The sequence below is a fragment of the Balaenoptera acutorostrata genome, chromosome X (assembly GCF_949987535.1).
Source record: "Balaenoptera acutorostrata chromosome X, mBalAcu1.1, whole genome shotgun sequence".
NCBI classification, from domain to species: domain Eukaryota; kingdom Metazoa; phylum Chordata; class Mammalia; order Artiodactyla; family Balaenopteridae; genus Balaenoptera; species Balaenoptera acutorostrata.
In genome coordinates this window covers 41,648,989-41,672,364 of record NC_080085.1, presented here as the reverse complement: position 1 = coordinate 41,672,364, position 23,376 = coordinate 41,648,989, and the positions used below count along the sequence as shown (strand labels likewise).

The following is a 23,376-nucleotide window of genomic DNA, read 5'->3' as shown; positions in this document are numbered from 1 at the left end:
CAGGCAGAACGAGGCCCCACTGTGCCTGCCTTGGGGAGCCTGGGCCAGAGGTCCTGCAGAGACAACCCCCCACCACCCTACTAACCTCAGGCCAGCTCCAAGCAGCCTGCAAGAGGGAGGGAGGGAACAAGCGAGGCCAGCGATCCTGGCTGCTCCTTGGGATGCACCCTTGGACAAGAGCCATCCCCTGCCTCCCCTCTTGGGACACATGGGTGGGGCCGTGTCAGACCTACTTTCTGGTCAGAGGCTGTTACCAGAAAAATGTGGGGGGCAGCAAGGGGCAGGGGAAGGAGAAGAAAGGAGAGGGAAGGGAGGCTACTAGGGGGGACGGGGTTACCATCTCAGATACTCAGAGTCCCAAAGAGGAGGTTCCCCGGAGCCTGGCCCTGGCCCTGCCCCCGGGGAGCACTCAGCTCATCTCAGAGCTGCACCCCCTCCCTGACAGCCTCGCACAGGAGGCTACTGGCCGGAGCTGTGAGGAGAGTGGGATGAGGGGGAGAGAAGAAGAGAGGGTACCCCCAAGCTGCCCATTCCCAGCTGTGGCAGGAAGGCAGGGTAGGGAGGGTGAGGGAAAAGGCAGAGGCAGGAGGGACACTCGGAGGCTGAGGCTGGCCAGCGGAAGAGGAGGGTACTAGAACAAAAGCTCACCTGAGGATTTGTTCCGCATCAGCCGGACCTCCCGTGCTTGGACGCCGTGGGACTGCAGCTGGCCACGGATCTGTACGGGGAGATACGGTTTGGAGCAAGCTCAGTACAAGGGGGCTACTGGGTACCTGAGGCTGGCTGGAGGCCTCCAGGACCCCAGAGGGTCATAGGGGATGTGCACACACTGTCTCCTCTCCCTCTCTCAGGGCTTTCCCCCAAGTGACCACAGCCCCAGCCCCACACCAGTACCCAGTCTCAGCTTTCAGCCCCAGACTTGCAGAGTGAGTCAAATGAAAAAAGGGGCGTGGTGCAAGGTGAAGCATGGCAGCATTAACGACCCTCAGGGGTGGAGAACAGCAAGAGAGCAAGCGAGCCAGCAGCTCAAGAATGGTGGGCAGGGGTGGTCTGACAACAGGCTTGGTGCAGCCACAGAGCAAGGAAAGCTGGCAAGCAATTCTAGCCCTTTGCAAAGGGACTGCCCTCCGGCTTGCATCCAGAGAGACCCATGACACAAGTACGAAACTGGGAAGGACTGGGGTCTGAGCAAACCCCAGCCATGTGTGCTAGACCATAAATGGAGCAGTAACTTGGGGTGGAAACCAAAAGGCATGGCCGTGGGATTTGGAAAGCTTCCTGGATGACCTAAGCCAGAGGGAAGCTGCAGATGAAATTTGGGATTTGGACCAGGCGAGGCAGAGTCTCTAGGCCAGTGGTGCCTCTCGCAAGTGACTGGGAGCCTGTGCTGGGCATTCTTGGGCAGCAGCCTTAATGCCTCTGGGCCTCAGTTTCCTCATCAGGTTCAACAACAGAAGGGAAATTAAACATACACATACAAGGATGAAAAAGAAAGACACAGAGGAGCAGATCAGGACTGCTAACACTCAGGGAGAGCTCAGGAAACAGCTAGAACGTGGGCTCTGGGGTTCAGCTGCCCAGGTTCAGACCCCAACTCCGCTGTGCCACTCACTGACTGTGGGACCTGAGGCAAACTGCTTCACTGCTGGGGGCCTGGCTTCCTCATCCACAGAATGAAAATACAAAGAGTACCTTCCCTACAGGGTGGCTGTGCAGATTAAATCAGACCTGACATGTGGCCCACCCTGTGATAAATCCTCCGCAGATGTCAGCACTCAGTTACCGTCTGACCCTGAACAGTGCAGGTGGGCCAGACCTGAAAGCTCTCAAACACACAGGTGGGATTTTCTCTGCGACAACACAGGCAGCCAGCAGGTTTCAGAGGAGAGATGAGCAGAGAATTCACGGGCAGTGGGGAGGAGGGGGAGAACTGGGGAGGCTAGTGAGGAGGCTATTCTAGTGGCCCACTTGGGGTTTTCCTGCTCTCTAGGGGAAGTCTGTATGAGAAGGGAGGAGGATGGGAGGGAATGTCACACAGGAAAACAGGGTGGGAAGGCTGCAGCAGCAATGAAGTCAAAGGAGAACCCAAGGCTCTGTGGTCGTGCCAGTGAGGAGATCTGATGCTGCTGGCAAAAGAGGGAGGAGGGCGGGGAATGAGAATAAAACCTCAGAAAATCCCACGGGGAACCTCCCCACCTCCCAGGCCGCAGGGTCTCCGCATCATCTCTGCCACCAGAAGTATCTGGCACTGGGACTGGTGAGCATCTGGCCTTTGATGGACATTTGCAGAATGGATGGATGGCCAGTGGAATGTGCAGAAGGAATGCTCTGTTCCCTCCCCCACCCACCACCACAGCCCCTGGGCCAAGTCAGCCTATCCAACACTCCTCCCTTCCAGACTAGGAGACAACAGGGCCTACCCAGGGGACGGATCAGTGCTGGCGGACAGAAGCTAGTGGGGAGAAGGGATGAAAGGTGCTGAGGTTGGGGGTAAGGGAGAAGCTGAGGGCCCTGGAGGAGACCCAGCCTGGCCTCCTGCTCTGCCACCTGCCCAGGGACACGGGGGGCACGTACGTCATCCTCAGTGGCTGCCTGTGGCAGCATCCTCAGCATGACGATGTTACTGGCCTTCTCCTCCTCCTCCTCCTCCTCATCCTCCTCCTCCTCCTCCCCTTGCTCGGTCCGATAGTCCTGGTCCCGATAGTCGCCGTCTCGGGGGAAGCCTGGTGGGCCGGTGGGGCTGTGCCTGTGCCGCCGCCGCCGCCTACGCTGAGTCTCGGAGCCCGGGGAGGCCTCGTAGGAATCCTGGCCAACAGAATGAGACGAGAGACACCAGACGGGCAGTCAGTCTGGGGTGGGCCTAGGAGCTGGCCGCTGGCTCTCCGAGGCAGGCAGGCTCTGAAAGCCAGGGGTGGGCGGGCTCCGGCTAAAGGCTTGGGGCAGGCAAGGTGGGTAGGCCCTGGACTGCAACCCTTCTGGGGTTGGAGATTCTCCCCAGGATGCTTTTGGGGGCTGCTTTGGTGGGGAGTGGGGAGAGGCCGGTGGCAGTATCGGTGTGGGAGAGGAACTCCCACAGACAGGTGACCAGACTCCACTTAAAACCTCCTTGGGAAGAGACCATTTGGGGTTGGCACACTAAACCCTGCTCTGTTTCTCCCCCCTCCTCCCTCGCCAGCTCAGCTAGCATGTGCACAATTGTTCCTTGTGCCATGGAACGCCACACCTTGCTTAAGATTCCCAGCCTGGGCCCTGCCACCAAGTCGTGGGTTTAGGAATAGCTTAAGACCTCAGCCAGAGCCAGCCAGCAGGGGCTGGCAAAGGTGCGAGGGCTATGGCGCTGCCCCCCGGGTCCCTGACCCTCTGCCTGGCCAGTCCTCCATCACCACCAGGCTCTCTCCTAACAGGGTGTGGTCACTGGATTCCTGGGCGTTGCTCAAACCATCCTTTCAGGACTAAGCAAGCCAGGCCTGGGTCCACACCCCTCCTGCCCTCACGGAGGCCAGATAACTCAGCGCTCCACTCTTCCTGGTCCACGCAGGGCCCAGCCAGTGCCCTGGAGACATCCAGGCACAGCTCACAGCTGCCACTTGAGGAAACTTGGTTGCCCACCACAGGGGTCTTTCCACTGGACCCCCCAGAGGGTGGCCAGCAGCCCACACTCTGCTTCCCACTGGAAAGGAGAGCTGTCTGCTTGTGTGGACCAGGGCCCTGATGCCCCCTCAACTTGGAGTTCCCATAAGGCAAGGCTGCTTCTTCCCGTCAGATGGGGGCTCCCTGATGGTGAGCATCATGCCTCCCCACTCAGGCCAGGGCTAACTATCCAACATGGAAATGGCTAGATTCTGAGCTCAAAGGAGAGGCCTGAGGGGACTTCCCCTTCTGTCTAGAGGCTCTGCCACCACTGGGAATGCCCACGGTCAGCCCCCCAGAGCTGCTCTGCTTGGTGATATCCAAGTGCCCTCCCAACCCTAGATGCCGGGTCCCCAAATTGGCTGGGAGCAGGCAGTATAGGGCTTGCAGTGAACCCTGAACAACAGGGAAGAAGGGAGACAGGTGGTGGCCAGGGGCCCTCAGAAGTATAGAGCCAAGCACGTGGAAGTTAGGGAGACCCAACTTGGGAGAGGAGCCCTCAGAGAGGGGAGTGGGGACAGACCCTCCAGGTGAGGCAAAGCCACCGAGCACAGTCTGAAGGCATGGGAGCTGAGAGCTACCTGCACACGGTGCTGCAGCCAGACAGAGGCCCTGCAGGAGCTGGCCCTCCCCTGCCCTCACCTCTGCACTCTGCTCCTCGGACGAGTCATCATAGTCGTGCTTGCCTTCCTGGCTGCCGTACTCGCGGGGATACGAGCGGTAGTCCATGTCCCGGTAGTCGTGATCCCGGCTGCGGTTCTCCCCACCATCATCCTGTGAACGATCGCTGGCTCCGTAACGGCCAGTCCTGTCTCCACGACCCCCTCTGGGGAAAGAAGGATGGGGAGGGAAGAGAGGGCAGTCCTTTCTGAAAGGCGCAAGAGGTGAGGATGACCCCACCCACCCCCTCCCTCTAGACCCTCAGCCCCGCCCCCTGACAGGGATCCCTACACGCTGACCCCGTGGGGCAAGCTGGCTCCCACCTCTCCCTCAAATCCAACCCACTTCTCTCCTTCCCTTCCCCACCTCTCCATTCCCTCACTGGGCCCTCAGATGTGGAACCCCGACTGGTCTCCTCACCTCCACCCAGGCCTCCCCTAGTTCACTCTCTATACCCCAAGTGTGAGGGAGGGTTTCACAAGGCAAAGTCAATCAAGCCCAACCATATTGCTCCTTACAAAACACCAAAATGCTCACCAAGGTCCTACAAGGTCTGCAGGGTCCTGTGGGATGAGGTCCCTGCCGACCTCTTTCCTTCCACCTCATCGTGCACTGCGCTACCCTGCCCCTCTGTTCCACGGTCACCTTGCTAGCACTGGCAGCTGTTTGTTTGTATGTATGTATGTATGTATGTATGTATTTCGCGCGGGCTTTTCTCTGGTTGCGGTGAGTGGAGGCTACTCTTCGTTGCGGTACGCGGGCTTCTCATTGTATGTATGTATGTATTTATTTCGCGCGGGCTTTTCTCTGGTTGCGGCGAGTGGAGGCTACTCTTCGTTGCGGTACGCGGGCTTCTCATTGTATGTATGTATGTATGTATTTATTTCGCGCGGGCTTTTCTCTGGTTGCGGTGAGTGGAGGCTACTCTTCGTTGCGGTACGCGGGCTTCTCATTGTATGTATGTATGTATTTATTTATTTCGCGCGGGCTTTTCTCTGGTTGCGGCGAGTGGAGGCTACTCTTCGTTGCGGTACGCGGGCTTCTCATTGTATGTATGTATGTATGTATTTATTTCGCGCGGGGTTTTCTCTGGTTGCGGGAAGCGGAGGCTACTCTTTGTTGTGGTATGCGGGCTTCTCATTGTATGTATGTATGTATGTATGTATTTATTTCGCGTGGGCTTTTCTCCGGTTGCGGTGAGCGGAGGCTACTCTTCATTGCGGTACGCGGGCTTCTCATTGTATGTATCCATGTATGTATTTATTTCACAGGGGCTTTTCTCCGGTTGTGGTGAGCGGAGGCTACCCTTTGTTCCGGCACACGGGCTTCTCATTGTATGTATGTATTTATTTCGTGCGGGCTTTTCTCTGGTTGCAGCGAGCTGGGGCTACTCTTCGTTGCAGTGCGCAGGCTTCTCATTGTGGTGGCTTCTCTTGTCGCGGAGCACAGGCTCTAGGCATGCGGGCTTCAGTAGTTGTGGCACGTGGGCTCAGTAGTCGTGGCTCGTGGGCTCTAGAGGGCAGGCTCAGTATTTGTGGCACATGGGCTTAGTTGCTCCGCGGCATGTGGGATCTTCCGGGACCAGGGCTCGAACCCGTGTCCCCTGCATTGGCAGGCGGATTCTTAACCACTGCGCCACCAGGGAAGCCTCTGGCAGCTGTTTTGTTAAAATTTCTCCTACTGCAATAACTGTAAAATAATTATCTCAACATTGATTTAATGTGCATTTCTTTGATGATTTAAAAAATTACTAGACTTGAGTTTTGGGAGATGAGGGAACCACCTGTTCGGTTCACTGCCCTATTCCCCAAAGCTTAGCTTAGTGCCTAATACTCAGCAGGTGCCCAATAATTATTCTTTGATAAAATAATGACTCTAAAGAGCACTGAGGAACCACTGGACCACCAGGAAACTCCACCAGGAAACTCCCTCTAAAAGTATTCTAAAAGCAACCAATACATATCTACTTAAAACAAGACAAAAATGGACACCACCATAGACTACTACTAGCAGGATCCCAATCCTGGTCAGAATTTTCAACACCATTATTAACATTATTCTAAGATACTCGCTATTAAACAATTAAACAAAGGGAAAAAAAGATTAAAAGCTGGAAAGAAGGTAAAATTACCATTACTTGTAGATGATATGAGGATGTATCTGCCTAAGCCTAAGAGAATCAACTGAGAAATGATTATAAATAATAAGATAAATCAGTAAAGATGCTGGGTTCAAAATTAACATGCAGAAATAAATACTGTGCTTGTATTCAGAGAGCCACTGTTTAGAAATAGGAAGATCCCAGGGGCTTCCCTGGTGGCGCAGTGGTTGAGAATCTGCCTGCCAATGCAGGGCACACGGGTTCGGGCCCTGGTCTGGGAAGATCCCACATGCTGCGGAGCAACTGGGCCCGTGAGCCACGATTGCTGAGCCTGCGCGTCTGGAGCCTGTGCTCCGCAACAAGAGAGGCCGCGACAGTGAGAGGCCCGCGCACCGCGATGAAGAGTGGCCCCCGCTTGCCACAACTAGAGAGAGCCCTCGCACAGAAACGAAGACCCAACACAGCCAAAAATAAATAAATAAATTAATTTAAAAAAAAAGAAATAGGAAGATCCCAAGTATAACTGCATCAAAAAGGTTAAATACCTAGACATGTGCAAGATCTTATGACTATACTTCACACATATAAGCCAGGATACATTTGAAATGGTCAAAGATTTAAATGGAAGAAATGAAACCATAGAGGAAAAGAAGAATAAAACACGAGATAGTTTTTTGATAATCTTGAAATGGGGAAAACTATGACCCAAATCCAGAAGCCATAGAAGAAAAGACTATTAAATCTGACTACATAAAAATAAAACATTTCTGCTTGGAAAAAACAAAAACCATCACAAGCCAAGTCAAGACAAACAATAAACAGGGAAAAGATAAGGGAAAAAGAAAAAGGGAACTGAATTCACAGAAAATAATACAGTTGACCCTTGAACAATGCGGGGGTTAGGGGCACCGACCCTCTGCTCAGTTGAAAATCCGAGTATAACTTATAGTCAGGCCTCTGTATCTGTGGTTCCCCCACATGCTCAGATTCAACCAACCATGGATCCTGTAGCATTGTAGTATTTACTATTGAAAAGAATCTGTGTATCAGTGGACCTATGCAGTTCAAACCTGTGTTGTTCAAGGGTCAACTGTACAGATGGTTTATATTTGAAAAGATGCTCTATCTCACTCATAATGAAAGATGAAAATTAAAACTACACCAGATAGGTCATTTGTATAACACTTAAAATTTATTTTTGTATATTTTTCCTAAATCATTTTTATTGTGATAAAATATATATAACAAGAACTTTACCATTTTTTTAAAATAAATTTTTAAATTTTTATTTATTTACTATTTTGGCTGTGTTGGGTCTTCGTTGCTGCACGCAGGCTTTCTCTAGTTGTGGTGAGTGGGGGCTACTCTTCGTTGCGGTGCATGGGCTTCTCTTGTAGCGGAGTGCAGGCTCTAGAGCACGTGGGCTTCAGTAGATGCGGAACGTGGGCTCTAGAGCGCAGGCTCAGTAGTTGTGGTGCACGGGCTTAGTTGCTCCGCGGCATGTGGGATCTTCCTGGACCAGGGTTCGAACCCGTGTCCCCTGCATTGGCAGGCGGATTCTTCACCACTGCACCACCAGGGAAGCCCAAGGACTTTACCATTTTAAAGTGTACAACTCAGTTGCACAAAGTACACTCAAAATGTTGTACAGTCATCACCATTATCTATTTCTAGAACCTTTTCATCACCCCAAACAGAAACTCTGTACTCTAATTAAACAATAATTCCCCACACCACCTGGCAACCCCTACTCTACTTTTTGTCTCTATGAGTTTGCCTATTCTAGGTACCTCATATAAGTGGACTCATAACATTTGTCCCTTTGTGTCTGGCTTATCTCACTTAGCAGAATGTTTTTAAGGTTCATGTTGTAGAATGCATCAGAATTTCATTTTTTCTATGGCCATATATGCACGTATGGTATATACCACATCTGTTGATGGACACCTGGGTTGTTTCCACCTACTGGTTGTTTTGGATATTGTGAATAATGCTGCTATGAACACTGGTGTACAAGTATCTGTTTGACTCCCTGCTTTCATTTCTTTTGGGTACACACCCAGGAGTGGAATTGCTGAATCCTATGGTAACAGATTTTTTGAGGAACTGCCAAACAGTGTTCCATAGCAGCCGTACCATTATACATTCCTACCAGCAATGCACAAAGCTTCCAATTTCTCCACATCCTCATTAACACTTGTTATTTTGTATTTTTCATGTGCTTATTGGCCAATTACACATCTGCTTTGGAGAAATGTCTATTCAAGTCTTTTGCCCATTTTTGAATTAGGTTTTTCTATTGCTCTTGTAGGAGTTCTTTATACATCCTGGGTGTTAATCCCTTATCAGATATATGATTTGCAAACACATTCTCCCATTCTGTGGGATGTCTTTTCATTCTTTTGAATAGCATTCTTTGATGTATAAAAGTTTCTAATTTGATAAAGTCAAACTTATTTTCAAGAAATGATAATTTTAGATTTACAGAAAAGTTCAAAGATAATAGAATTCTCATATACCTTTTACCCAGTTTCTCCTAATGTGAAGAGAACCATGGTACATTTGCCAGAACTAAAAAGTTAACTAAACTGTAGACTTCATTAGCATTTCACCAGTTTTTCCACTACTATCCCCTTTCTGTTCCAGGATCTAATCCAAGATACCACATTGCATTTAGTCATCATGCCCCCTTAGTCTCCTCTGGCCTGTGAAAGTTTCTCAGTCTTGCCTTGTTTTTTTATGACCTTGACACAATTTTGAAGCATACTGGTCAGGTATTTTGTAGAATGTACCTCAACTTGGGTTTATCTGATGTGTTCTTGTGATTAGACTTGAGGTTATGGTTTTTTGAAGAATACAATAGAGGTGCCCTTCTGATCACATCAGATCTCAGGGGCATGCTATCAACGTGACTTACCACTGGTGACACTGAACTTGATCATCTGGTTATGGTGGGGTCTGCCAGGTTTCTCCGCTGTAAAGTTTCTTTTTCCCTTACACTCTATTCTTTAGAAGCGAGTCACTAAGATCAGCCCACACTCAAGAGGAGGAAAATTAAGCTCTACTTCCTAGAGTGGGGAGTATCTACATATATTATTTGGAATTCTTCTGTAAGGAAGATCTGTGATCGAATGTTTTTAACTCAACAAATCTGCAAAAGTCCAAATGTTTGACAACAAACTGTTGGCAAGGCTGTATGGGAAATAGGCACTCTCATATTGGTAGTAGGAGTGAAAATGGAACGATCCTCATGGAGGGGAATTTGGCAATAGCTGGCAAAACTAAAAATCTATATACTCTCTGACCCCCAATTCTCCTTCTGGGAATTTAATGTACTAATACACTTGCACATATACAGAAACAGTATTCTCAATGCAACATTGTTTATAACAGCGAAGGACAAGAAACAACTTAGAGAAGAGTCAGGAAAATTCTGTTTAAAAAAAAAGACTAATGATGGAGAGAGGAACCCCACCAAATATTAAAACATATTATAAAGGTGGAGCAATTGAAACACAAATGGACAGATCGGTAAAATCAAATAGAGTTCATAGTATACAAACACACATATGGAAATTTAGAATCAGCCAAAGGTTGCATTTCAAATGAACAAGGAGAAAATGGATTAGTCAATAAATACTAGTTGTGATAACTGTCTAGCTCAGGAATTGGTAAACCACAGCCAGGGGGCCAAATTCAGTCACCTAAATAAAGTTTTCTTGAACACAGCTATACCCGTTCATTTACATATTGTCTGTGGTTGCTTTCCGCAGACTGGTTGTGACAGACTGTATGGTCTTCGATGCCAAAAAATATTTACTATCAGGTCCTTTACAGAAAAAGTTTGTTGACCTTTAAGAAAATAAAGTTGTTTACCTACCTCATTTCTTACACCAAGTAAATTCTAGATGGATCAAAAATACAAGTCCCTGAATAGACACCTTCAAAATACTAGAAAGAAAACGTAAGAAAAAACTGATTACCTCAAGAATGGGGAAGATCTTTATAAGTAAGGCAAAACCCAGAAGTCATAAAATTTTAAAAAAAACTGATAAATCTGGCTTCATAAAAAATTTTAAATATCTAGAGTATAAAAAATACCATAAACAAATAAACATGTGATAAAACAAATATGGTAAAATGTTAATGGTAGAATCCAGTGGATGGATATAGAGGTGTTCACTGTAAAATTCTTTCAACTTTGCTGTATGCTTGAAATTTCATAATAAAATACTGGAAAAACCCCCAAAAGCTAAAAGGTAATTAACAAATGGGAAAAATAAAATGTTTCCAGACATCTCAGTTGGTTTGCAATTTTTCATAATTGTTCATATATTCATTCAACAAATAGTAATGTAACATTTGCTATGTGTCAGGTACTATTCTAGGTGCTGAGGATACTGCTGTGAACAAAATGAAGTCCCTGTCCTTGTGAGCTTGGCTTAGAACCCAAATTGTTTCCTTAATGATAAATGCCTAGACAAGAAGTGGCTGGTATGAGAGATATGAGTATTTTTAAGGTTTTTGATATGAACAATGTTTTTCATTGTTGCTTAATGTAGGTATCCCTCGATAGTTGTACTTTAGTTATCAGAATCTAAGAACTGAACAGATTTGGGGACTTCCCTGGTGGTGCAGTGGTTAAGAATCTGCCTGCCAATGCAGGGGACATGGGTTCGAGCCCTGGTCCAGGAAGATCCCACATGCCGCAGAGCAACTAAGCCTATGCGCCACAACTACTAAGCCCACGTGCCACAACTACTGAAGCCCACGCACCTAGAGCTGGTGCTCCTCAACAAGAGAAGCCACGGCAATGAGAATCCCGCGCACCACAACGAAGAGTAGCCCCTGCTCGCCACAACTAGAGAAAGCCCCCACATAGCAACAAAGACCCAACACAGCCAAAAAAAAAAAAAACAAAACAAAACAAAACAAAAAAAACTGAATAGAGTTGAATAAATGTTCAGATGAAATCCTGAACTGAAACTCAGCATTTAAACCAAATAAATTTGGATACTGAACTCTTGCTATCTAAACTCAGGAAGGGAAAAGATTTGGATAGTAAGGGATACTTTTTATTGGCCACAGAGCACTTTGACTAAATACCTTCCAAAGGTAGTCCCCATTCATAATACATTTCTAGGAAGCTGGACTGAATCATAATATAAGAGGATCTCCACAAAATGAGTATATTTCTGGAAAACATAAAATGCCATAATTGGCAGAAGTAGACAAAATGATCATCAAAAACCCAGGCCCCTTTAAAGGTGAGTTTTACCAAACTTTCAAGGGACAGATAAGTCTTATATGAGTTCCTCCAATAAAGAGAGAAATAGCAAAAGATGCCCAATTCATGTCATGAGGCCACCTTGATTCAATGCCAGATAAATACCGGAAAAGGAAATTATAGGACCCCATCACTGATGGACACAGATGCAAATATCCTAAATAAAACAATTATCTAATCAAATGTAACACTGTTTTAAAAGTATACACAACATTATTTAAATAATTTTTCTTCCAAAAATCATGAGTAAACATTAGAAAAACACAAATTGAGAAACATCTACAAAACAACTGACATGTACTCTTAAAACATCAAGTGCATAAAAGACAAAGACTGAATAACTATTCCAGATTAAAGGAGACTAAAAAACAAAAGTAGCTCAATGTGGTGTGTGATCTTGGATTGGATACTGGATTAGGGAAAAACAGCTATAAAAGACATTTTTGGAAGAACTGATGACATCTGAATATAGACTTTGAGACAAAAGTTATTGTATCAATGTTAAATTTCTTCATATTGATAAGCATCCTGTGATTATGAAAGAGAAAGTGGGACAAACATGCTGTAGTACTTACCGGTCATGTCTGCCACTAACTCAAATGAGTCAGAAAAAAAATGTTATGTATAGAAAGTGGAGGAGGGGTAGAAGGAAGGGAGAAGGAAGAGGGGAAGGGAGAGGGGAGGAGAAAAGGGAGAGGGGAGAAAAAAAGAGAAGGGGGAAGAAGGAAGGAGTAGGCTTGCAGGTAGGTAAAGTGAATGTGGCAAAATGTTTACAATTAGTGGTTCTGGGTAGAGGATTAAGGGAGTTTGTTGTACTTGCAATTTCTTTTTTTGTAAATCTGAAGTTTTTTCAAAATGAGAAGTTATAAACATACATATACATACCATGATCAAGGAGGGTATATCTCAATAATATCAAGGATGCAATTGAATGCAATTTATGAAGTTGATGGACAAAAGGAGGAAAAAAAGCATGTAATTATGAAGCTCAATACTCATTTCTGATCAGTCTTAGCAAACTAAAATTAGAGAATTTTCTTGATTTATTAAAGACTATATTCTAAAAGCCTACAGTACACATCACACTTGATGGCTAAGCAAAAGGGGCTGCCTATCAGGCCTGGATTGACTGTCTGTCTGCAGATGTCCTTTATGGGAAAGAAAATAAACTATATTGTTTAAGCCATTATTCTTTGGATTTTCAGTTACAACCTGCCAAAATGAATCTATACTTGTGATTCTTAACTAAAATGAATCTTAATCAGCATCACGGATACTATTTAACATGGTATCAAAAGTCCTGGTCAGTGCTATAAGTGAGGAAAAAGAAATAAGAAAAGCCAGGATTGGTTTGTATACAACATGGCTAACTACTTAGAAAGACCATCAAAGTCAACAATGAATGAGTAGAAATAACAATGGAACACAGCAGAGATAAGATAACTTACAAAAACCAACAGCTTTCCTCTACCCCAGTAAATACCAGCTTGGAAAATAAAAAAACAAGATGCGAATAAATAAAAACTACTGAAGCACCTAGGAATTACTTTAACAAACAATACACGACCAGATTAAACTTAAAAGCTTTTGCACAGCAAAGAAAACCATCAACAAAATAAAAGACAACCGATTGAATGGGAGAAAATATTTGCAAATGATATGACCAATAAGGGGTTAATATCCAAAATATATAAACAGCTCATACAACTCAATATCAAACAAACAAACAGAAACAAACAAACCCAACTTAAAAATGGACAGAAGACCTGAATAGACATTTTTCCAAAGAAGACATACAGATGGCCAAGAGGCACATGAAAAGATGTTCAACATCGTTAATCATCAGAGAAATGCAAATTAAAACCACAATGAGATATCACCTCACACCTGTCAGAATGGCTATCATCAAAAAGAACACAGACAACAAATGTTGGTGAGGATGTGGAGAAAAGGGGACCCTCGTACACTGCTGGTGGGAATGTAAACTGGTGCAGCGACTGTGGAAAACAGTATGGAGGTATCTCAAAAAACTAAAAACAGTCCACTCCTGGGTATATATCTGAAAAAAATGTAAACACTAATTCAAAAAGATACATGTACCCCAATGTTCACAGCAGCATTATTTACAACTGCCAATATATGGAAGCAACTTAAGTGTCCATCAACAGATAAATGGCTAAAGAAGATGTGGTGTACACACACACACCCCCACCCCCCCACACCCACACAATGGAATATTACTCAGCCATAAAAAAGAATGAAATTTTGCCATTTGCAACAACATGGATGGACTTGGAGAGTATTAATGCTAAATGAAGTAAGTCAGAGAAAGATAAATTCTGTATATTACTTACATGTGGAATCTAAAACTTAAAACAAACTAATGAATATAATAAAACAGAAACAAATTCACAGATATAGAGAACTAGTGGTTACCAGTGGGGAAAAGGAAGGGGGGAGGGACAAGATAGGGGTAGGGCATTAAGAGGTACAAACTACTATGTATAAAATAAATAAGCTATAAGGATATATTGTACAACACAGGAAATATAGTCAGTCTTTTATAATAACTATGAATGGAATATATAATCTTTAAAAACTGTATCACTATGCTGCACACCTGAAACTTATATAATATTATACATCAACTATACATCAATTTTAAAAAAAGGAATACCAAAGACCTGTATTTTGGTTTATTCAGATTTTTATGTCCTTTAAACGCATTTGATAGATCTTTGTGGCCTGTTTCAGAGGATGAGATGACTACTTACAAAGCTGACAATTCTCCACAAATTAATATATAAATTCAATGCAATCTCAATCAAAATTCTTGAACTTTTTGAAGGACTTGATAAGTTTTTTATATAAAGCTGCAAAATGACTAAATCAACTTTGAAAAATAAGAGCAAAGTAGGAGCTATTAAGACATTCTATAAGGCCACAGTAAGAAAAACAGTAAGGTTCTGCACCAGAATAACAAATAGACCAATGAAACAAATCGGATCACTCAAGACAGATCCAAGTACATGAGGAAACTTAAAATGAGATGAGGTACTGCAAATCAATAAAGAAAGAATGGACTATCTGGGGGGCTGTACTGGGAAAACTGCCCACTATATGGAGGAAAATAAAACCAGAACCTACATTATAACATATTCAAAAGTGGACTCTAGATGGATTTAAAGATGTGAATGCAAAAGGTAAAACTATAGAGTGAGAACAATCTTTGTGATCCAGAGATAGGAATAGAGAAGATTCTGAAAGGACAGGTTATAGGACAAAAAAGTGATGAATTTCAGCACACCAAAATTAAAAACAGGTATCCATCCTTGAGGGAATCATTAAGTAAAAGGCAGTAGGCACACCCCACGGCGTCTTTGGGACCAACTAGAAGCAAAGCACTAACACACATGGCAATACAGACAGACCTTAAAAATGCAGGGCTGATTAATACAAAGTCCAGGAAACAGAATGAAGACTGTAATACTCTGCCATCTGTGTAAATTGAAAACACACACACTCGAAACAACACTACATATTTTAGAAGGATACGTTTCAAACACAACAGAGCAGCTGCCTACAGCTATGGGGATTGGAAATAAAAAAGGAAAAAATAAATATGGCAAGAGAAGGTCTTGTACCAACCTATGATAGAAATGTACCTTGAACTGGAAAAGTATGATTAACTCAAACCTCTGCACTTGAGGTCCTTTAAAAGCCAAAAGAAAGCCAGTGGCTTTATTTGGTAATAAAGTCTGAGGCAAGTATCTTACCTACTCAAACTCAGGAACTGCCACCAGAGCTCTTCCAGTGAATACCATCCAAAATCGAATGCCTTTCAAAAGACATTCTGAAAGAAAGTCAAGGCTGAATAACACTAGAGGATGACATCTCAAATTTGGGCTCATCACCTTTCAGAAAACAAAATATTATAATTCTATATTTTTGAAAAGGTGGTGGTAGCAGAAACCCTTTGTAAGACATTAAAAAAATTATTTCCTCCCTGACTTTTCATAAATCTACTGACTCTTAATAGAGGCTCTCTGGGAGAATTAGGTCTACTTTCCTATACAATCTTTAAATGTCAGGAATAAATCACCTTCATTAGAATCAAGTGAGGTGATCCACCAGTATGGTAAGGGTATGGCCCAGGATCTCTGTATTTTACCAAGTGTTCCAACTATTTCTATCTTGTTCCATTGATCTATGGAAATCTAGGCATCAGTCTCCATTCCTCCCTTTCTGTTGATCCCTTCCCACCCTGCAACCAAACATGGCACCTATCAAGCTGTTTTGTAATGACCTGTAAACTGTGTGGTTTCCCTTGTGAGACCCTAAGTAAGGAGAAGGCTACAATCTTATTTGTCTCAATTCACCAATGCACTCCCAGAGCCTAGCACAGGTCCTGGCTCACAAGTGCCAAGTAAATGTCTGCTGAAAAGAAACCAATCATCTGCTGTGCTGTTTTCTGTTGTTGTTTTCTTCTGCACAGAAGCCCCCTCCTAGCACTTTTCTGGATCAACTCTCACACAGGGACAAGCCTAGGTTGCCTGGCAGAGGTGGGAGCGGGTAACTCACCGTCTTTCATACTCCATGTCCTGATAGGGCCTGCGGGGGCTGCTGGGGCCCCTCCTCAGCCGCTGGCTCCGTTTCACTTCCCAGCCACCCCCGCTGCTGCCACCATGATCTGCCAGCCTGGGTGATGCCTCCTGCAGGGACTCTGGAGAGAGCAGAAGGAAGAAAGGGGTCAAGGCAGTTGGGGCAGAGAGGGCCTCCTTGAGAAACGCTTATTGTGAAGGCTTTCTGCTGTCCCTGAGCCCAGCGACGCTGTTTCCCAACTCCTAGTGCTCCTGTGGACCAGAGCAGGAAGGCAGTCCCTATTTGGCCTGCTGCTTCGTTTCCCTACAAACGTGAGGCTAGAGCCGGCCGCCGTAGAAACAGCATGGCCTTCAGCAGACAGCATCTTGCAGAGAGACCCGATGGTGCCACCAATTCTGTGATCAGGGCTTTGCCATCTGAGACTGGTAGACAAGTCAAGCCCGGAGTTACCTGCCCAGGGGGGCTCTAAGTGCTGGATGACTTGTCTGAGATCAGGCACATTAGGCACGGAGGCGAGACTTCACAACGGAGTCCCAGGCACCCACCAGGCTTCTTCCATGAGCCCTCAGGTGCCATTTCATCCTCCCAAGAAGATGCTGGCTGCCCACTATGAGACAGCAGGAGACCACAAAAGGCTCAGGGGGTGAAGGGGTAACTTGGCAATGAGACAGCTGCCGCCTCCCTAGGCTCCGGGCCAACACAGTTTTGGCCCTCACACGGCAACTGGCTCAGCCCTGAGCCCTGTCTCTTATGCACAGCCAGGTCCCCCAAGGCGGCTCCCTCCCCAGGGCTCTGGGCCCAAGTTATTCAGAGGTAATAAGGAGCCCTTTCGGAGCCTGTTTTGAACCACTGTTACTCTGCTGGGATGGAAGGGCAGTCCCTTCCCGCAACCCTCAGGGCTGCGGTGAGAACGAAGGAAGGCCTGAGAGCCATGTGATCGGGCCAGGGGTCACCACGAAGTATCCCAGAATTTTCAGGCCCCACCCTCTAAACAAGAATCAGGCAAAGTCAGGCGTTAACAGCACCTGCTCAACACTAGGTTGCCACCACACCTTTCCTCCTTGTATACACTCACACCAATTTTCTCTTCCTCTTCAAGCCACAGGGAACCAGAGTTACCTGCTCCCAGATGGGTAAGAGTTAGAATCACAACCAGGGGCCGCAGTGGATGAGAGCCAGAGACAAAACCCTCAGTAGATCTGGCAAAGGGGCCAGAGTCATACACTGGTTATCCACAACAGACAGGGACCAAAGTCACAGACTGGAGCCCCGAATAACTACGGGCCAAAATCACAGACAGGAACCCACAATCAACACGGGCCATAATCACACACTGAGGCCCCCTTTCACAGGATGAGCGTCAGAGTAACAGATACGAAACCCCTCCCAAAAAAAGAAGGGGAAATAAGTCTTACACACGTTCCTTGCACTCCCCGCCCCCACCCAGTAAGTGGATTAGGGCCAATCGTAAGAAGACTTTCTATGGATAAGGACCCCTCCCCATGGATAAGGACCAAGGTTACAGACACACTCCGAGGATAGAGACCCGAGTCATACCGACGTTCTCCCTCCTCCCCCACCCAAGAATAAGGACCAGAGCCACAAAACACTTCCCCATGGGTAGGTAAGTACCAAAGTCACACACGAGAGCAGAGCGCACACTTCTATGAATAAAAAGCAAAGTCGCAGACACCCGCCTCCCACGGATAAAGTTAGGCGTCGCAGACACAGTGAGCCACAGTAGCCCACTCCCATTCGTCCCTCCCTTCCCCCAACCCGCGTGCACCCATCCAGTGTCCCAATCGCGCACGCGCCTCTGCTCTCTAAAGGAGAAAAACAAAAAACAAAAAGACACCCCCTCCCCGGCTCAGATCGTGCAAGCATCGATCGGTTCTTCGCGAAGCCCAGACCCGCCGCCCGCAGTCCTCTACGCACCCCCTCCCCCACCCCGGCCCCTTACCTCCGCCCCCACGACCAGCGTCGGCGCTCACCTTCTCGGCCCGGGCTGTCAAGGGAGGGCTCTCGGACATCACCTCGGCCCGCCGCCACCTCCTCCAACTCTCCCAGCTCAGCCGGAGCCGGTCCGCACAGCTACCAAGTCCAAGGCTAGGGGCGGAAGGGCGGAGGAGGGGGGGGAAGGGCGGAGGAGGGAGGAAGGGGAGAAGCGCGAGGCGCGCTACCCTCCCCTGGAAACCCACTGCCGCCTACTCCCAGCCGGCCGCGATCACCAGCACAAAATGGCGACGACAAGAAGGGAGCCGGCGCTTCGACCACCATCCACCTACTAAGGGAGCGCGCTCTGGCCTGCCCAGTCTATTGGTCGCCATCCGCAGTCGGCCAGCCCCGGCTTGCTCTGATTGGCAAGTGTACGCCACCTCCCCGCTCTCCGTGCATACTCCCACAAGTCGAGAAAAGGAGCAGCAATTGGCCAATCCAGCGAGGCGCTTTTAAGAAAGCTTGGCTTCCTTCTAAGATGAAAGATCAATGGAAGTTCCGCCCTTTTCGCCAGAGGGTGAGGGAGCTCTCTGTGCGATTGGTTGGGAACGGAATCCAAGCAAGTGCTACCGCTTTATTTTCAAGGAAATTCCACAGCCTTTCGGTCAGAAATTCCATAGCCTGATCGAGAGGATAAGAAGATGGTTGCTTCCGTGAGGCCATGACAGGAGGGAGGGAAAGAGGACGCCTCGCCCTTTTGAAAACAAAATCTCGACTCGGGACCTATTTAGTGCGGCGGGGGCGGAGCGACAATTCTCGCGCTCGGACCAGCTGCAGCTGCGCAGTCACATTTCCGTCCCCGCCCCCGAGAAACTGCAGAACGATCTGTCATGGCGGCCGGGATGTTAGGTTTGTGCGGCCGCCGCCTTTTGGCGTTGGCGGCGAGGCGAGGGCTCCCGGCTGCCCGTGTTCGCTGGGAATCCAGCTCCTCCAGGGCTGTGATCGCCCCGTCTGCTGTGGCGGGAAAGCGGCCGCCGGAACCGACTTTACGCTGGCAGGAGGACCCAGATCCCGAGGACGAAAACCTCTATGAGAAGGTGAGAGGGAGGGGAAACGGACGCCGGAAGGGTCAATCGGGGACCGGCGGATGGGGCGCCGTAGAGGACGTTCTTAGTCGGCTGAAGATTGCGCAGCTGGCGAAATCCTCGAAGATTTGGGAATTTTGCCTAGCTTGTTTTCCTCCTTTGTCCCCTGATCACCCTCGGGTTCAGGGCCAGAGGCGAGATTGGCCTTATTTTGCAGACAGATATCAACCCTGAAGTGGGCAGTGCTCAAAACACATTTGAAGCAATATAACAACAGTAATTCTAAACACTGATATAGTGCTTGCTCAGGTGTTTGAAACACTTTACATACATTAACTCATTTAATCCTCATAACAACCTTATTTCGAGGTAGGTAGTATTAGTGTACCCATTCTACAGATGAGGAAACTGAAGCATAAAGATGTTAAGTGACTTGTCCAAGCTCACATAACTGAATGTGTGGTGGAGCCAGGTCTGCTGCGCTATACCGATATCAGAGACTGAAATCAGAATGCCTGAGTTGGAATACAGGCAGTGACCTTGGGCAAGTAGGTAAACCCCTTGGTGCCTCAATTTCTATGTAAGATGGGGAAAGTATTAGGACACCTTCTAAAAAAATAAAATACTACAGTACACCTGCCTCGTGTAATTAAATGAGTCAAAATGCTCAAAACAGCAGGTGGCACTTAGTAAGTACTCACCATTAGAAGGTTGTTAATTATTCTTGCCACTTTCCACTTCACTGGGATATTGTGCAGTTTGTGCTTGTGAAAAGGCCTGGCATACAATAGGTACTTCATTAATACTAATCTCTGGTTGAGGGGCTGGGATATATAGGATGCTTATTCATTTATTCATTCATTCTGTAATTATGTATTGAGGGCCTGCTGTAATGCCAGGTTAAGTTCAGGGTGCTAGGGATTCAGCAGTATGGAAATCAGATAAAGCCCTTGCTTTCACAGAGCTTACGTGGTAGTGGAGAATACTGAAAATAAACATGTAAAATGTTAGGAAACAGTAATATAGAGTATGTAATCAATAATATAAGATGATGTGATCAGAGGATTTGGAGGATATGCTACTTTGGTAAACTAGTAAATGCTAGAAAGTTAAGCAAGGTAAGAGGATGGAGAGTGACTTGGGGGTAGGGAGTTAATAGGTTGAGACATTTTTGACCTGTAAAAATGGCAATTTTCTATAGTTCAACTTAATAGATAAGGTGACTAGGGAGTGCCTCCTAAGGGGAGTGATGATGAAGCCAAAACCTTGAATGAGGAGACAGATCCAGCCACGACTAGATCTGGGGGAAAGGCTTTCCAGGCGGCGGGAACAGCAGGTGCAAAGGCCCTGTGGTGGGAAGGAGCTTGACAAGTCCTAAGAATAGAGAGGAATTTAGGGAGGGAGGGGAGATTGGTCCAAGGTGAAATTGGAGACCAGGTTATGCAGTGCCAGCATAAGGCTTTGTGGAGCAGCAGGAAGCCCTCATTGACCTCTTCTTCTCTTTGCCATAGAACCCAGACTCCCACGGTTATGACAGGGACCCTGCTGTGGACCTCTGGAACATGCGGGTCGTCTTCTTCTTTGGCTTCTCCATCGTCTTGGTCCTCGGCAGCACCTTTGTGGCTTATCTGCCTGACTACAGGTGCATGGGGTGTCAAAGAGAGTGGGACGGGTCGGGGCAGAAGCAGGGGTGGAGATTGAAGGAGACTGCCAGAAATCCTGTCCCTGGGGAGCTAAGATGGGGATTGGTGTCCATTGAGGCTCCCTCACGTCTACCCCCACGCTGCTGCCTCCAGGATGCAGGAGTGGGCCCGCCGGGAAGCTGAGAGGCTTGTAAAATACCGAGAGGCCAATGGCCTCCCCATCATGGACTCCAACTGCTTCGACCCCAGCAAGATCCAGCTGCCAGAGGATGAGGACTGACCGGTTACTGAAAGGGGCTTAAGAGCACCACCTTCTCCACCCCTTGTCTGCCATTCTGCCCTCTCTTCAGAGCACCTAATTAAAGGGACTGAAACTGTGACTGGCTGGTGTTGCTTTTGTTGTGAGGGGGATGTGGGAGTGGGATGTCAGGCTTGAAAAGCCTTTTCTGGGTATTCTGGTTATCTGTTGCCATGTGACAAACACCCTAAAACTCAGTGGCTTAAAACGACAATTTACTATTACCTTTCATGGTCCTGTGGTTGACCAGGCTCAACTAGGTGGTCCTTGGGGTCTTGGGTGGCTTGGGCTGGAATCATCTGGAGGCTCAACTGGGCTGGACGTCCAAGATGGCTTCTGTATTCCCATGTTTGGTACTTGAGTCTTCTATGTGGCCTCTCTCTCCAGCAGAATAGCCTGGGCTTTTTCTGTGGTGGCTCAGGCCTTCTCTGGATCAAGGTGTAGCATATGAGAAGAAATTGACGGCAGCCGTATTTAGAAAAAAGCTACCACACTGGGACCGCCTATGTTGGAAGAAGGGCCAGGGTGACCAGGGGTTGAGGGTGGTGGGTCAGAGCAGGGCTTTTCTATTGCTGAGGATGAGTGTTTGTCTCCCTCCCTGCCTTCTTCTCTGTTTCTCTCAGCTCTGGAGTTTCTGCCTCTGTCTTGTGTCTTTGTGAGTCTGGATGCCTCTCTCTTCCCCTCTACCCCAATCTGGGTGGTCTCTAACTCAAGATGCACATCTCTGTGTGTGTGCATGTGTGTCTGTTTCTCTCCCTGCCCCCTTATCTCTCTCTGCCCCCTTATCTCTCTCTCTCTTTCTGTGTCTCTCTTTCGAGCAGGAAGTCTCTCTCCACTGCCCACCCCATCCCCCGTTCTTTTTCTCTGGGAATAGGCCATCTCCTTGCGTCAGGGGCTCATTCTCAGGCTCTCTCTGGATCTGGCAGATGGAGTTGGACACTTGCTCTGGCTCTGTCTTTGTTTCTTTCCAGGGAGTCTCTCCTAGATCCCCGTTAACTATGGGCATCTGGGCTCCCCTTCGTGCCCCTGGCATCTCTGCCCTCTCCCCTGTGGCCCCCTTCCACAGCTCACACTTTCAGATTCCCACATCACATGCTCATTGCTACCATCTCTGTGCATGTCCCTACCTGGGACGTCGGAGAGTGCAGGCGCCCCCAGTCACTGGCTACCAGAAGAACATCTGGCCTGATGGACCCACCACTACAGGTGATGCCCCTAACCCTAGCTTCTGAGTCAGGAGGAGCCCTAGTTCACTTGTATGAGGCTAAGGTGGGAGCAATGGCCGGGTGAACCTTGCTGGAAGTGAGCAGTGTCACTCCCTGAATGCTTCCTTGTGGAGCCAGTCTCCCAGCTCGAGGGCAGCTCCAAAGCAGAGAGTACTAATGTGTAGCACTCTCCACTCTCCAGCCGGCAGTTACAGGGACTGTGGAAGTGAAAGCGGCATGTTATCCCAGCCACCAAGTACCTGAGTATATGGGGGGAATAACCCCATAATAAACCTCAGCCTGTTGCAGCCATAGCTACCCTTGGCCCAGAGAACATGTCCCCCCACTAACCCTCACCAGGATGTAAGCTCCACGAGGGCAGGTATTTGGGTATATCTGTTCACTTAGAGCAGGGATTGGCACAGTATGTGCTGCAACACATTGGTATCGTTACCTCTGTTATAGGTGCCATTCCCTACCATCAATGCCCTTCAGGCTTACAGCCCCTGAGGAAGAGCATTTCTGATCGCCCCCTCCGCCCCCCTCCGCCCCCCCCCCCCCCGCCTCCTCATCAAGCTCTCAGGCTCTCAAAAAACCTCCATTCTGGTCAAACAAGAAGCTACACTTAGACCAAATCCTAAAATTCATGTCCTTGCCCCCTTTCTGACAGCAACCTTTCCTCTTTTTCATGGGCCCCAGCCACACTGGCCACCTCTTCTTAAACCATTAAATTAAAATGTACATACAGAAAAGTGTACATACCGTAAGTTTACAAAGCTCATTAAATTTTTACAAACTAAACACACCCATATGACCAGCACCCAGGTCAAGAAAGAATGTAAAACAAACGCCAGAAGCTCCCTTCAAGTCCACCCCCCTCCCCCAACGGTAACCACTCTCTGGACTTTTTTTTTTTTCCCTCTGGACTTT

At 47.4% G+C, this 23,376-nt stretch overlaps 2 protein-coding genes across 9 annotated transcripts in view; one reads left to right on the top strand and one right to left on the bottom strand.

The window, feature by feature from the left end:
- RBM10 (RNA binding motif protein 10) overlaps positions 1-18,705 on the bottom strand; it is a 29,338-nt gene extending 10,633 nt beyond the window's left edge. For 3 of the 8 annotated variants that reach the window (XM_057537855.1, XM_057537857.1, XM_057537856.1), the window contains exons 1-5: positions 18,241-18,705; positions 16,260-16,401; positions 4,273-4,456; positions 2,575-2,805; positions 649-718 (exon numbers count right to left, since the gene is read on the bottom strand). In XM_057537855.1, the coding sequence (XP_057393838.1) occupies positions 649-718; positions 2,575-2,805; positions 4,273-4,456; positions 16,260-16,401; positions 18,241-18,310 (697 nt within the window). In that variant the 5' untranslated portion in view covers positions 18,311-18,705. Of the gene's footprint in view, positions 1-648; positions 719-2,574; positions 2,806-4,272; positions 4,457-4,827; positions 5,778-10,271; positions 10,343-16,259; positions 16,402-18,240 lie in introns of those variants that run through there. The other 5 variants (XM_057537860.1, XM_057537861.1, XM_057537858.1 and 2 more) reach the window with 4 other exon arrangements.
- Positions 18,706-18,902: 197 nt separating this feature from the next.
- Positions 18,903-21,323, top strand: NDUFB11 (NADH:ubiquinone oxidoreductase subunit B11). The gene is made up of 3 exons (XM_007183641.3): positions 18,903-19,312; positions 20,812-20,942; positions 21,097-21,323. Exons 1-3 carry the CDS (start codon positions 19,106-19,108, stop codon positions 21,221-21,223), a joined length of 465 nt encoding a protein of 154 aa, XP_007183703.2. The 5' UTR covers positions 18,903-19,105; the 3' UTR covers positions 21,224-21,323.
- Positions 21,324-23,376: the final 2,053 nt, after the last annotated feature.